Here is a 15,295-nt window from a genome sequence, read left to right on the forward strand (position 1 = left end):
AAGATAACACGTCTGTGGTATCTAAGTAGTAAATATACTACTTGATTTAATTACTAATTGGATCTAGTTTTTTTTTAAAACATTTTTATTGGAGTACAATTGCTTTACAATGATGTGTTAGTTTCTGCTTTATAACAAAGTGAATCAGCTATACATATATTCCCATATCTCCTCCCTCTTGCATCTCCCCCCCACCCTCACTATCCCACCCCTTTAAGTGGTCACAAAGCACCGAGCTGATCTCCCTGTCTCCCTGTGCTATGCAGCTGCTTCCCACTAGCTATCTATTACATTTGGTAGTGTATATATGTCCATGCCACTCTCTCACCCCCTCCCCATGTCCTCAAGTCCATTCTCTACATCTGCGTCTTTATTCCTGTCCTGCCCCTAGGTTCTTCAGAACTTTTTTTCTTTTTCTTTTAGATTCCATATATATGTGTCAGCATAAGGTATTTGTTTTTCTGACTTACTTCACTCTGCATGACAGACTCTAGGTCCATCCACCTCACTACAAATAACTCAATTTCGCTTCATTTTATGGCTGAGTAACATTCCCATATAAGTGCCACAGGTTCTTTACCCATTCATCTGTCGATGGACACTTAGGTTGCTTCCATGTCCTGGCTATTGTAAATAGAGCTGCAATGAACATTGTGGTACGTGACTCTTTTTGAATTATGGTTTTCTCAGGGTATATGCCCAGCAGTGGGACTGCTGGGTCATATGGTAGTTCTATTTTTAGTTTTTTAAGAAACCTCCATACTGTTTTCCATAGTGGCTGTATCAATTTACTCTCCGACCAACAGCACAAGAGGGTTCCCTTTTCTCCACACCCTTTCCGGCATTTATTGTTGTCGATTTTTTGATGATGGCCATTCTGACCGGTGTGAGATAATAATACCTCGTAGTTTTGGTTTGCATTTCTCTAATGATTAGTGATATTGAGCATTCTTTCATGTGTTTGTTAGCAATCTGTATATCTTCTTTGGAGAAATGTCTATTTAGGTCTTCTGCCCATTTTGGGGTTGGGTTGCTTGTTTTTTTGATATTGAGCTGCATGAACTGCTTGTAAATTTTGGAGATTAATCAGTTGCTTCATTTGCAAATATTTTCTCCCATTCTGAGGGTTGTCTTTTCATCTTGTTTATGTTTTCCTTTGCTGTGCAAAAGCTTTTAAGTTTCATTAGGTCCCATTTATTATTTTTTTTAATTCCATTTCTCTAGGAGGTGGGTCAAAAACAGAGTGTTCTGCCTATGTTTTCCTCTAAGAGTTTTATAGTGTCTGACCTTACATTTAGGTCTTTAATCCATTTTGAGATTATTTTTGTGTATGGTGTTAGGGAGTGTTCTAATTTCTTTTGTTCTTTTACATGTAGCTGTCCTGTTTTCCCAGCACCACTTATTGAAGAGGCTGTCTTTTCTCCATTGTATATTCTTGCCTCCTTTATCAAACATAGGTGACCATATGTGCGTGGGTTTATCTCTGGGTTTTCTATTCTGTTCCATTGATCTATATTTCTGTTTCTGTGCCAGTACCATACTGTCTTGATTACTGTAGCTTTGTAGTATAGTCTGAAGTCTGGGAGCTTGATTCCTCCAGCTCCGTTTTTCTTTCCCAAGATTGCTTTGGCTATTTGGGGTCTTTTGTGTTTCCATACAAATTGTGAAATTTTTAGTTCTAGTTCTATTTTTTGTTCTAGTTTGTTTGGTCTGGTGGGTTTTTACCTTGCTCCTTCATCTGCTGTGTGTTTTTCTGTCTTCTCATTTTGCTTAACTTACTATGTTTGGGGTCTCCTTTTCGCAGTCTGCAGGTTCGTCGTTCCTGTTGTTTTTGGTGTCTGCCCCCAGTGGCTAAGGTTGGTTCAGTGGGTTGTGTAGGCTTCCTGGTGGAGGGGACTGTTGTCTGTGTTCTTGTGGATGAGGCTGTGTCTTTCTGGTGGGCAGGTCCACGTCAGGTGGTGTGTTTTGGGGTGTCTGTGGACTTATTATGATTTTAGGCAGCCTCTCTGCTAATGGGTGGGGTTGTGTTCCTGTCTTGCTAGTTGTTTGGCATAGGGTGTCCAGCACTGGAGCTTGCTGGTCGTTGAGTGGAGCTGGGTCTTAGCATTGAGATGGAGATCTCTGGGAGAGCTTTCACTGTTTTATGTTACATGGAGCCGGGAGGTCTCTGGTGGACCAATGTCCTGAACTCAGCTCTCCCACCTCAGAAGCACAGGCCTGACACCTGGCCAGAGCATGAAGACCCTGTCAGCCACACGGCTCAGAAGAAAGGGAGAAAGAAAAGAAAAGAAAAGAAAAGAAAAGAAAAGAAAAGAAAAGAAAAGAGAAAAGAAAGAAAAGGAAAGAAAGAAAGAAAGGAAGGAAGGAAGGCAGAAAGAAAGAAAAAGAAAATAAAGTTTTTAAAATAAATTATTAAAATTAAAAAGTAATTAAAAAAAGAAAGAAGAGAGCAACCAAACCCAACGCAAAAACAAAGCCACCAGTGATAACAACTAAAAACTATACTAATAAAAAAAAAAGACAGAACCCTAGAACAAATGGTAAAAGCAAAGCTATACAGACAAAATCACACAAAGAAGCATACACACCCACAAAAAGAGAAAAGGGAAAAAATATATATATATCGATATATTAGAAAAAAAGAAGAGAGCAACCAAATCAATAAACAAATCTACCAATGATACTAAACTCTAAATACTAAGCTAAGATAAACATGAGACCAAAAACAAATTAGATGCAGAAAGCAAACCCCAAGTCTACAGTTGCTCCACAGTCCACCGCCTCAATTTTGGGATGATTTGTTGTCTATTCATGTATTCCACAGATGCTGGGTACATCAAGTTGATTGTGGAGATTTAATCCGCTGCTCCTGAGGCTGCTGGGAGAGATTTCCCTTTCTCTTCTTTGTTCGCACAGCTCCTGGGGTTCAGCTTTGGATTTGGCCCCGCCTCTGCATGTAGGTCGCCTGAGGGTGTCTGTTTTTCGCTCAGAGAGGACAGGGTTAAAGTAGCAGCTGATTCGTGGGTTCTGGTTCATTCAGGCAGGGGGAGGGAGGGGGAGGGAATGCGGGGCGAGGCCAGTGCAATGTTGCAACAGCCTGAGGCGTGCTGTGTGTTTGCCCGGGGACATTGTCCCTGGATCACGGGACCCTGGCAGTGGTGGGCCACAAGTGACCTGTGTTTTCACACGGGCTTCTTGGTGGCCGCAGCAGTAGCCTTAGCGTCTCATGCCCATCTCTGGTGTCTGCGCTGATAGCCGCGGCTCGCGCCCGTCTCTGGAGCTCATTTAGGTGGTGCTCTGAATCCCCTCTCCTCGCGCACCCTGAAACAATGTCCTCTTGCCTCTTAGACAGTTCCAGACTTTTTCCCGGACTCCCTCCTGGCTAGCTGTGGCGCACTAGACCTCTTCAGGCTGTGTTCACACAGCCAACCCCAGTCCTCTCCCTGGTATCTGACCTCCAAAGCCCGAGCCTCAGCTCCCAGCCTCAGCCCACCCCGGCAGGTGAGCAGACAAGCCTCTTGGGCTGGTGAGTGCTGGTCGGTACCGATCCTCTGTGTGGGAATCTCTTCGCTTTGCCCTCTGCACCCCTGTTGCTGCGCTCTCCTCCGTGGTTCCGAAGCTTCCCTGTCTCCACCCCCCATCTCCACCAGTGAAGGGGCTTCCTAGTGTGTGGAAACTTTTCCTCCTTCACAGCTCCCTCCCAGAGGTGTAGGTCCTGTCCCTATTCTTTTGTCTCTGTTTATTCTTTTTTCTTTTGCCCTACCCAGGTACGTGGGGAGTTTCTTGCCTTTTGGGAGGTCTGAGGTCTTCTGCCAGCGCTCAGTAAGTGTTCTGTAGGAGTTGCTCCACATGTAGATGTACTTCTGATGTATTTGTGGGGAGGAAGGTGAACTCCACACCTTACTCCTCCACCATCTTGAAGGACTCAACTGGATCTAATTCTAATTAAGAACTTCAGTTGTTTTTTTTCGTTTTTTAATAAATTTTATTTATTTATGGCTGCGTTGGGTCATTGTTGCTGCATGTGTGCTTTCTGTAATTGCCACGAGCGGGGGCTACTCTTTGTTGCAGTGCGCGGGCTTCTCATCGCGGTGGCTTCTCTTGTTGCGGAGCACAGGCTCTAGGCACGCAGGCTTCAGTAGTTGTGGTGCATGGGCTCAGCAGTTGTGGCTCGCAATCTCTAGAGTGCAGGCTCAGTAGTTGTGGCACACGGGCTTAGCTGCTCCGCGCCATGTGGGATCTTCCTGAACCAGGGCTCGAACCCGTGTCCCCTGCATTGGCAGGTGGATTCCCAACCAGTGCGCCATCAGGGAAGTCCCCAACAACTTCAGTTTTAAATAAAGAAGTTTGGACTTCCCTGGTGGCTCAGTTCTAATATTAGAACTGTAATATTATTGCCTATATCCATGTAGTATAGTATCCATGTATTTTATTTGCCCATTCACACAAAAGTGTATTTCAGAAATGCACTTATATTTAACGAACAGTCTGAATCTTGAATTAATTATAAATATGATAATAATCTAGCTGATAAAACTTCCATAATTTTGAGTCTAATAATTACATAAAAGGACTTTCCTTGCATCTAATATTTTAACACTATTCAACAACAGACTTGCCTGAATTCTACTACCAACATTTGTTTATCAAGTAGTTAGATCTAGTTTTATATTCTTCCAATAAATTTTCAAAAGAGGTATCTACGGGCTTCCCTGGTGGCGCAGTGGTTGAGAGTCCGCCTGCCGATGCAGGGGACACGGGTTCGTGCCCCAATCCGGGAAGATCCCACGTGCCGCAGAGCGGCTAGGCCTGTGAGCCATGGCCGCTGACCCTGCATGTCCAGAACCTGTGCGTCCAGAGCCTGTGTTCCGCAACGGGAGAGGCCACAACAGTGAGAGGCCTGCGAACCGCCCCCCCCGCCCCAATAAAAAGAGGTATCTAAATTTTAAGTAAATATTTCTATGCTGACAACAGTATGCTGGAAATACATTCTGTTTTATATAAGCAACAATTCCATGGAAGCTCAAGGAAATCAGCATATTCTTCATGAGTAACATGAAGGCAAGAAGAATCTACAGGCAGAACAAGTTTATTTTCTAATTTATTCAGAGTAACCACTCTATATCTACTATTATGTTCTTCATATCCAGTACATATTCTCTTAATACAAGTTAGCTGTAAAATAAAAGTAATCTTGTATGAGTAAATTTTATAAATAATGTCTAAACGTCAATTTTGAAAAAGTAGGTTTTCTATATGGAAAGATAAAAAACACATGCTCTTGAATATTCCAGACTCTCAGTAATATTCTACTTTAAATACAAGGTGTTGAGTAATTGAATTTATTCATTTTTTTCATTCAGGGGGATCTACTGGTATTGGAAAATTTGAAGTGGCTTTCAAAACAGACACAAAAGAAATGTCAGTGGTATTAAATTAAAATATTATCTGTAGAGCGATTTACAGTTTACAGAGTGCTTTTATATATATTCTTATTTGCTTCAATAATCTGTGAGGTATGAGAGGATTTTACCCAGGATTTGGGCAGGCAGGGAGAAGGAGGAGGTCAGGGACCAAGACACTCGGTTCTTCCAAATCTACATCTTGCTTCACAGATACCACAGTCTATAAGGAACTGATGCCATTCGTCACTAAACATCAGAGATAAGCATGTGGCCCAGGGTGGCATTTACTTTGAGGTATCATTTGAGGCTTTTGTACTTTTAGTTTGGAAGTTGCCAGAAGAGTGAATACCAAGTTCTACGGCAGGTAAGAAAATATCAATATATCAGCTGCTTGTTATCAAAGATCAATTCAATTCAACAAATATTACTGAATCACCACAAAGCACTAGGTGAACATTTGAAATATACAGTCAAACAAACATACAGGGGGCTTAATCATCTTCTCCTACTACTTGTGAAGCTGTCTTTGGTGGACTTGTTTCAGGACTCCTACATATAGTCTGTTGGGAAATCTAACCATCAGGAAATTATTCTTCAGTTCTTTTCAACAGGGTAACAGTAAGTGTCTAATGGGAGAATCTGTCAGATTATCTGAAAAGTGCCCCAATTAAATTAAACTGCATGTCTAAAGTTAACAACTAAGAAACCACTAAAATCTTAAATAATGTTCACTATTTTATCATTCAGAGTACTGATTAGTAAACCAGTTACTGAGCCAGAAGAGAACTGTCTTCAAATAAAAACAAGCAAAACCAAACCAAATCAAACTCTTATCTCCAAGCCCTGGGGCTTTTAAAGTAGGGTAACTGTACTTTTTATTGTCCGAAGAGGACCCACTTCTAAGACTAAAAGAGAGTGCAATTAATAATTAGGCATAAACTGGGAATGTCCATGCAAAACAGAATGTATGGTCTCCCTGTTCATAAGACACATGTCCCAGTCCATCCTGTTCTAAGAAGATTACAAAAACAGAAAAACAGGAAGCCAGAGGGAACTCAAAGCAAGGAAATAAACAAGAAAAAACCTTTTACAAAGCAAGTTTTCCCTCGGTTTTACAAATCAATTTGAATATTAATAATATTTTACTTAAACCAGGGTAAAGAGTGGGGGGCAGAGGTGGCAAAATAAGGAGGACTGGTTAAAGTAAATTTATGAAGCAGTCAGGCACACCAGATCCCTTCCCCTATCCTAGCAAAGTACTGGGATTTTCTTAAGAACATAAAGCAGTGGTTCCCTGTGCAGGTGACACTGGGCACAGCTGAGTAGAGTACATACTATACTGAAAACAACAGTTCAGGTGAATGCATACATCCAGGATGCTGAATGCTTGGTTCCTAGAATGTTGGCAGCCAGGCCTTCATTCTCAAGCCAAGAGACTTTTAAAGAGTCTTCTCTGAGAAATCTGATCAGCCTCAACAGAAAGACCTAAACTTATTGACACAGAAGGTTCCTCAATGAAATGTATTAGTCAGATAACCCTACTGTGAAAATTGTAATCAATAAGCCCCCTCTCATATGTTCATAGCTTCCAATCAGCTTTTTCATGCCTCACTATTAAATATGAACACACAAAAACTGCCAGACATCTAATGAAAGACTCTAATATAAAAGACAGAGACCAGAAAAAATATATAACGAATAGATAAATGCAGCTTTGGAGCAAAGAAAGGAAAAATAATTTTTTTTAATCTATTAGTATTTTTCTCACAGAGACAAAAGGACATTTTACAACTATGTAACAAGAGCAAGGTAGTATAAAAAGAACATGCAGAGAAGTTAAAAAAAGGGGTTCTTTGAAATGACAAACTCATAGAAGGATTAAAAGATAAAGCTGAGGAACTCTTCACAGAAAGTAGAACAAAAAATAAAAAAGATGAGTAATAGGAGAGATAAGAAAATTAAAGATCTAACATCAAATTAATAGGAGTTCCCCAAAAATGGTGAAGAAATCATCAACAAAAGGATTCAAGAAAATTTTACAGAAATAAAAGGAGAGGATTTTCCAATACAAAGAACCTTCAAAGCATCAGCAAAAATGTAAAAAGACCCATGCCACGGCAGATTATTGTAAATTTTCAGAACACTGGGATAAACAGGAGATCTGAAAAGTTTTCAGAGAGCAAAACAAGTCACAAAAGACTTAGTCTCATCAATAGCAACACTGAAAGCTGGAAAACAATGGAGAAATGTCTTTAAAATTTTGCAGGAAAATTATTTCCACCTGGAATTCTATACCCAGTCAAACTACCAATCAAGTATGAGAGAAACATAAAGACATTTTCAGATATGCAAAGTTGAAGAACGTTTACATACAAGCTTTCTCAGGAAGCTACTGGAAGACTAATACCAGGACAATGAGAGAATAAACCAAGAAAGAGGAAGACACGGAATACGGAAAACAGGAAACCCAATGTGGGGGGAGGTGAAGGGAGATCCTCGGACCACAGCTCTGTGCCTAGTGTGGGAACAACCAGTTCAGATTAGAGGCTTAGAGAAGACAAAACCAATAAAACACAAAGGGTCTGGAAGTCTCCCAATGAAAATTAGACAGTTGGTGAAAGTGAACAAAAGAAACAAGATGCTTATTAACTCTAAAAACATGTTTAAAAACACAGAAAAACAAAAAGGACAGAAAAAGCAAAGTGATCATAGTTCACCACATGGCTCAGCTGTGAAAAGCACTTATATAACTATAATAGTGTAAATACTCAACAATGACTTAACAAAATCAGGATAAAATTTATATTGGGAGATTGGGGATATAAAAATGATATAGTAGGGGCAGAAGGAAGCAAGCAAGCAAAATCATCTCCTATAGATAGGAATGTATAATGCCAAAAACTCTAAAATCAAGAAAGCAGTACAGCCATGATCTCTAGAAAATGGACTAATCAACTAAAAGTCAGAGGATCAAAGTGCAGAAGAGGAAATAAGGCACCCCAGGGAGGAGACGTGCTTGCTGTTTTTTGTAACAATCTTATAGAACAACTGGTCTCTAAACAATAAGTATGCATAAAATTTTTCTTAAACTACTTGACAAAAACAAAGAAAGAAATGAGGGGAATTATTAGAAAAAGAAAAAAGAAAATCTCTATGACATTTTAATTTAAATATCAAATGGCTTCAGGTTTCAGTTTGTACCAAAGTGTTTTTCCCATGGTTAAACCCACATCAATGTATATGTTCCCTAAATATGACTATCTACTCTCACCCACCCATACTCTTCCAGTGTGATTACAGACAGGGAATTTCCTAAATCTTACCTCAAGCAGAGCTGCTGCAGGATCACCCTGTAGACTTTTTCCTAGTTTGTCCACCTCATCTAACAGGAACACTGGATTGTTCACCCCAACAGTCTTCAAGCCATTGATTATCCGGCCAGGCATGCTGCCAACATAGGTGCGTCTGCGGAAGGCAAGTAGTAGATTAGCAACAGGGAGATGGCAGAGCAGTATCACTTAGAAATCAAAACTCTGGACTGGGAAACAGTCATTTAGTTATCACAGGAATATAGCAAAGAGATACTGTAAATTTTAAAAGCCCTGTGATACATCAAAGAGTTACGAGATTCAATTCTTATCTTATTTTCTGTTGAATTCTGGCTGTAAATTACCCATGATATTAGAAACACTGTATCTAATTTTTGCCACTTAGTGAAACTGAAAAAAATTATCCTTAAATCACATAGTTATGATTCTTACTCTTTGAGATTCTAAAACTTCCAAAGAGTCCTATGAATTTAATTCCCACATTTTTCTTAGTTTTTCTGGGCACCTCCCTGGCACTTACCAAACCCCAACATAACTACCTTCTTACAGACTGAAATGGCTGACTCAGAACTGGCTAAAACATCATCACCATCTTCATAAAGGAAATCAGAATTGGTTCAAAGGACCACTCAAAATGTAGGCCTCTCCCCAAAAAAAGAAAGAAAAATTCCAACTTTTTTATATTCAGAAGGAATAATTTGTTATTCACTGTAGTAAGAGGACCTGGGGCCAACAGTATTTATATCAAAATTCCATTAATTCTGGCCTTTTGAATAAAACTGTGTTCACCCTATATACACTGATTGGCATAACCAAGCTCAGCCAGACATTAGGTCATGCATTCAAATGTTAGAGGCTGCTTTAACATATCTCAACAAGAATCATCTACATAATTGACAAATGCACAACGTGACATGAAATAAAAATATGCTTGTCAAACTGAAAAAAGTGCCTTTTCTACAAAGCCAGCAAAACTTTATTTTAAGCAGCAGTTTACTAATTTTAGTTACAACTTTGCTGCCTAAGCCATGAGCAAATCAAATGCTGTTTGTGAACAGGCATAAAAGGGTGAATGCCTGCAAGAAACAAACCAAGGGCAAGTGGAACAGCGGCCGTATCTCATGATCTGCACAAAGCCAGCTCACGGAGCAGTTCTGCCACATGACTGGTATAAAGTAGGACAGAGTAAACAGTGACCTTTGAAAAGACAAGAAAGCCTTAAAAATATCGTGGGAATGCCTTTCATCTTAGGGAGTGATCAAGGCCCTGGAACCAGATACAGTAAATACTGTCAACTTATAATAAGGAGTTAGCACATTTCAAGATTTCAGAACAGGATATAGGAACGACAAGACTCACGATTAATAAATTCTCTGAAATTCTCTCTCTAGAGAACTTACAGATTTGTCAGTCTTCTGTGAATAAGTAGGGAAGGGAAATTAAAAACAAAACAAACAAACCTCAAAGCCTCTACGGGTCATTCCTTAAAAGAAAGGGCATTAATTTATTTTCCCTTATTGCTTTGGATAGGCAGATTTCAAAAACAGGTACTTGCAATTCTAGACCTAAAGTCATGGAGAGAAAATAATATTCTAGGCAGCTGCCCTTTCTAAAGAAGAAGCGGAAATCTAGGTACTAGTCACAGTATACAAACAACTCCTCCAAAACTTTCTACTGCTTCCCAGAACCTAGAGAATAAGGTCCAAATTCCTTTGTCTGGAATTCAAGGCTCTTCACAATCCAGTCCCCACCAGCTTTCCTAACTTGCTGCCTTTATGCTCTTGCTTCATCCACAATAAAGGTCCTATTAATAGCCCTTACGCTTTTTTACCTTTGTTAATATGGTGCCTTCCTGCCCTTAATACTCTCCCCACCTAGGTAAATCCCAGAAATTCTACCAAACTTTTCCTGACCACCCCTCACAAAGTGATCTTTCCAATACTGTAATGTCTGCAACATTTACTGGCCCTACAATTTGCCTGATTCATACTTACAACCTAGGTTTTATCCATGGGTACCAACCATATTGCCTCCACGAAAGAGTCAGTGAGCATCTGAGGACAGAAAGTAGGTCTAAATAGAGATTAGATGCTACATATAGAGTTGTAAGATTGTTCCCCAAACAAAAGTTTGTTTCTCCTATTTGTTTAAGGACAACAGATCAACAATGATAGCACCCAAAGTATCTTTCTATCACCATTGTTAAGATCTTATAAGTCTCTGAGTACTGCTTTGCATAAATAACATGACCCAAGCCTCAGTTTCCTCATCTGCTAAAATGGGGATAATAACAGTGCCAACCTGATGGATTATATGAGATCACGAGAGAACATAATAGGTAAAGCACAAAGCACAGTACGTGGCACATGGTAAGCTTTCAAAAGATGTTAATTATAATTGTTATTAGTAATAGCTACTTAAAGTCAACTTCTAATTTCCTAGAAAAAATACAAAAGCAGAAATCAGTACACCTAAATTTGGATCCCATTTCAATCTCTGTCTCATGGAAGCAACTCTTTTTTTTTTTTCAATTAATTTTTTTTTTTTTGGCTGCGTTGGATCTTTGTTGCTGTGCGCCCGGCGTTGCGGTGCATGGGCTTCTCATTTTGCGGAGCAAGGGCTCTAGGCGCGCAGGCTTCAGTAGCTCAGTAGTTGTGGCGCGCGGGCTTAGTTGCTCTGCTATGCATGTGGTATCTTCCCAGAGCAGGGCTCGAACCCGTGTCCCCTGCATTGGCAGACAGATTCTTAACTACTGCGCCACCAGGTAAGTTCCAGAAGCAACTCTTATAAATGTCTTTTCATAGTGAAACCAAGCCCCCCAAACCAAGTTCTCTTACCGAGTTTATGATTAATCTCTCTATCCAAAACTTTACTCCTTATCCCCTCTGACTTCAATCCTGCCAACACTGGTCAACCAGAGTCGGATGACTGAAATTGCTGTTGTCAATAACATTGTTAATGTACTAAAATCACTGTTATAGATCTTATCATTAACATACAAACTCAGGTTATTTCTCCAGGGCAAGATGAGCCAGGGACTACCTGGCCAGAGAATTGTAAACCAGAGACATCCTGACTCCTGAAACTATGATTAGGAAATGTCACAAGATGATAATTAACCCCAGCCTTTTTGTTCTTTGCCTTTTAAAAAAACCCTCAGTCAAAGATCAACTGGAATTGGATCTGGGGTTTGTCTCCCATGCGTTTGCTTGGCGCCTTGCAATAAACCCTTCCTTTGCTACAAACCCACTGTCAGAGCTCAGCTTTCTGTGCTGTGAGCAAACGAGCCCTTTGCTCAGTTACAACAGCAACAAGTGTGCTCAATGCCTCCAGAGTTCCTTAATCACAGGTGACATCCTCAAATGTGTACCACTAGTCTAGATGTCAAACCAAGACAACTATTATCAGAGCCTGTAAGCTACTGAAAATATCTATAATGTGCTTGTCTTTTGCCACAAAGTATGCGTAACAGGCAATTCACTAACTGAAGTTACAGAATAAACTTAGAATAAACCTTTGGAATATGAATCCGACGGTGAAAAATGTAGCAACACACAAATGAAAATGTTCTCTTTCAACATCACTAAACAAACACAAACATTTTAAAAAACAAATGAGCATACCAAAATATCCTACTGAGAAACTACATTAAGTAGGAAATAAATGAAACTAGTATTCTTTTACAAACTATAACTTTTTTGAGGGCAAAATACTGTCTTTTCTATGTTCTTCCTTGTGATACAACATCTAGAAAGCAATGTAGCACAATATAGGAAAGTCTGCAAAGAATGTATCATTTTAATTACTTATTATTCAGCCTGAATACGTAATTAACCTAGGAGTTTTTCTTAAAGTACACAAGTGAACTAAATAACATATGGATTCATAAGTATAATTATTACAGGCAGTTCCACAGGTTTATCAGGACAATTCAACTAGTGTATAAGATACACAAAAACAAAAGTGCCTACACAGTTCAAAATTTTAATTTACAAGATCAGCGTTTTTAATTTTCCAAAAAGTAGTCTGTGTTATACTTCAAAAAACAACTACACAAAATTACAATATCATCTATTTACAGCTCTATGGTAACCAACTATTTTACTACTCTGCATCATCCCTAGATATACTCAAATCTAATGTAATCCAAGAAGCTGGTCATTCTGTCACTGCCAAGGATATCAGGATAAATGTCAGGAATAAGGGGTGTTTTACTCACCTCTTTTCCAGTATGTAGAGAGGGAGAAAAGCAGGCATTTACCATCAATTTTTTCATGCCTATCCAATTAAGGAGCTCTTATGGGCTATAACACAAACTATTAAAGTGATATTTACAAACAATTTGTAATACAAAAAGTTTATGTTACAATGCTAAGTGGAAACGGTAGGCTAATTCTGTTGCTTTAAAAAAAATGGCAAAAGCTGCCCAATGAAAAGTTGGGCAGGAAATAAAATGTTAAAGGTGATTACCTTTGTATGGTAGAAAAACATGAGGATTTTTTTATTTTTCTAATTTTCTACCAAGGGTGTACATATATACCTCTCAAGTTGGCAAAAGTAATAAACCTAAAAGAGATCCTAATGATTTCTTTTTCAAAAAGAAAAAGTCTTTAAGGAACTAAAAATAGTCTTTAATATAGCATGTCTAAACAAATCAAATTGTTCTTACAGCAGTCATTCCTAAATCATTTGCATGGATGTGCTCATCTAAAGGACTGCATGACTTCCAACACGTTTTAATCCTACTTGAACTCACGCAGCACTTAGAGAGCACTTACCACGTTTGGCACTGTGCTTGGCAGCACAGACTGATACAGAGGAGTATAAGACATGTGAAAACGCCTACCCTACAGAGCTCCTACTTTTAATGTATCTATGTTTTACCTCTATAGGAATATATTAGAAATGCCAGAGGCCTGTATTATTTGATCACTGAAGAGAACAACAGACAGTATGTAGTCAGTTCAGAGGAGAATAGGATCATCACTGACTGCACTTATCTTAACGGAGGAAGCCTTGGGCTGGGGCCTCAAGATAACCTGAAAGTTTTTCGGAGGCAAAGAAGAGCTGCAGGGCTTCCCTGGTGGCACAGTGGTTGAGAGTCCGCCTGCCGATGCAGGGGACGCGGGTTTGTGCCCCGGTCCGGGAAGATCCCACATGCCGGGGAGCGGCTGGGCCCATGAGCCATGGCAGCTGAGCCTGCGCGTCCGGAGCCTGTGCTCCACAACGGGAGAGGTCACGGCAGTGAGAGTCCCGCGTACCGCCAAAAAAAAAAGAAGAGCTGCATACAAATATAGGTTATAAAGGAGGCTAGTGAGCAAACCGTAACGTGTCTGGCATACCATGCTAAAAATATTTTAAAGGCTTGCTGCTTCAGGTATTTTTCCCTAATAATGAAACAGCAAATTTATTTAAAACATCATTATTTAAGGTTACATATGAAAATTTATCAATGTGGAAAGAAAAGTTCATTTTTCTTCTCATCTTATTTAAGAATTGAGCCAAGGATTCCTTACAATGATAGAACTTTATCATCTGAACAAACAGCTGGTCAGTGACTTCCAGTTACTCTCAATAATAACTTGAGAAATATCGCAACAGTAGTATATTTCACTGAGAAACAGCTAATGAAAAAAGATCGTTATAGAAACATGATTTCATAAAACTTCATCCTAAAAGAAGTCACTTTATACTTAATGTCTATGAACTGATTTAAATTATTTAAATATAATATTTAAATATAAAAATGTAAGTCATAAAAACTGATAGATGGGAAGAGAGATTCTATGGCTTATAAAAGTAGACAGAAAAATCCCAATGGAGATAATGAGAAACGTTAAACTGAAAAAAATGTATTAGTTAATATGGAGCATAAACATGACTATTCTTCCTCTAATCCACTCAAAATAATATGAACCAAAACAATGGGCCAATATTTAGTCAGATCACTATATTTTCCCAGTTTAAGATTTAAATGTAAACCAAGTCTTTTTTTTCCTTCCCCATCTTTCACCTCATTATCGTTTTAACTCTAAAAGACATATCTTAGGTTGTTTTAAAAATAAATTCCTAACTTATTAGCACCTTCCTCCACATAAACAGGTACTTCTACCAAAAGGCTGGAGCTCCATGCATGGGAAAATGGGGAAAGTGAGTGAGAGAATCGAGAATAAGCAAGGAAGATAACAGAACGCAGCTCTGTTTTTCCTTGGCTATTTTAAGGCTGCAGAACAGTGGTGCCTACTCACAAGCTGGGGAAAAACAAAACTCTGCATGAACTCTACTTGTGGGCATGTGACCGGTACTTAAATGCCAAGACCTGGGTGTTCCCAAATGCCCACACACTCCACCCCGTGGCTGTGCTATAATCCTCTGCCGTTCTCTCCTCTCCTATCCCCTCCTCCAACCCGCAACTCTGACACAAGCGCATACTCTGCTCTCAACCCCCTCCCCTTAACCACCACACCCCACGCTCCACCTGCTTCCAAACAGGTTTTCAAACAGAAATTTTCACCAGGCTTTGATAATTTAGTGGGTAGCTGGGTAATAAGTCCCCAGTAG

General features: G+C 39.5%; 1 protein-coding gene across 1 annotated transcript in view; it reads right to left on the minus strand.

Annotated features, from left to right (window-relative positions):
• The window catches only part of LONP2 (lon peptidase 2, peroxisomal), a 101,947-nt gene that overhangs the window by 60,014 nt on the left and 26,638 nt on the right, over positions 1-15,295 (minus strand). Inside the window, exon 8 of the mRNA XM_082862924.1 lies at positions 8,729-8,870. Within this exon, the coding sequence (XP_082719050.1) occupies positions 8,729-8,870 (142 nt within the window). The remainder of the gene's footprint in view (positions 1-8,728; positions 8,871-15,295) is intronic.

Source organism: Leucopleurus acutus, assembly GCF_964270905.1.
Source record: "Leucopleurus acutus genome assembly, chromosome: 20".
In the NCBI taxonomy this organism is placed as follows: domain Eukaryota; kingdom Metazoa; phylum Chordata; class Mammalia; order Artiodactyla; family Delphinidae; genus Leucopleurus; species Leucopleurus acutus.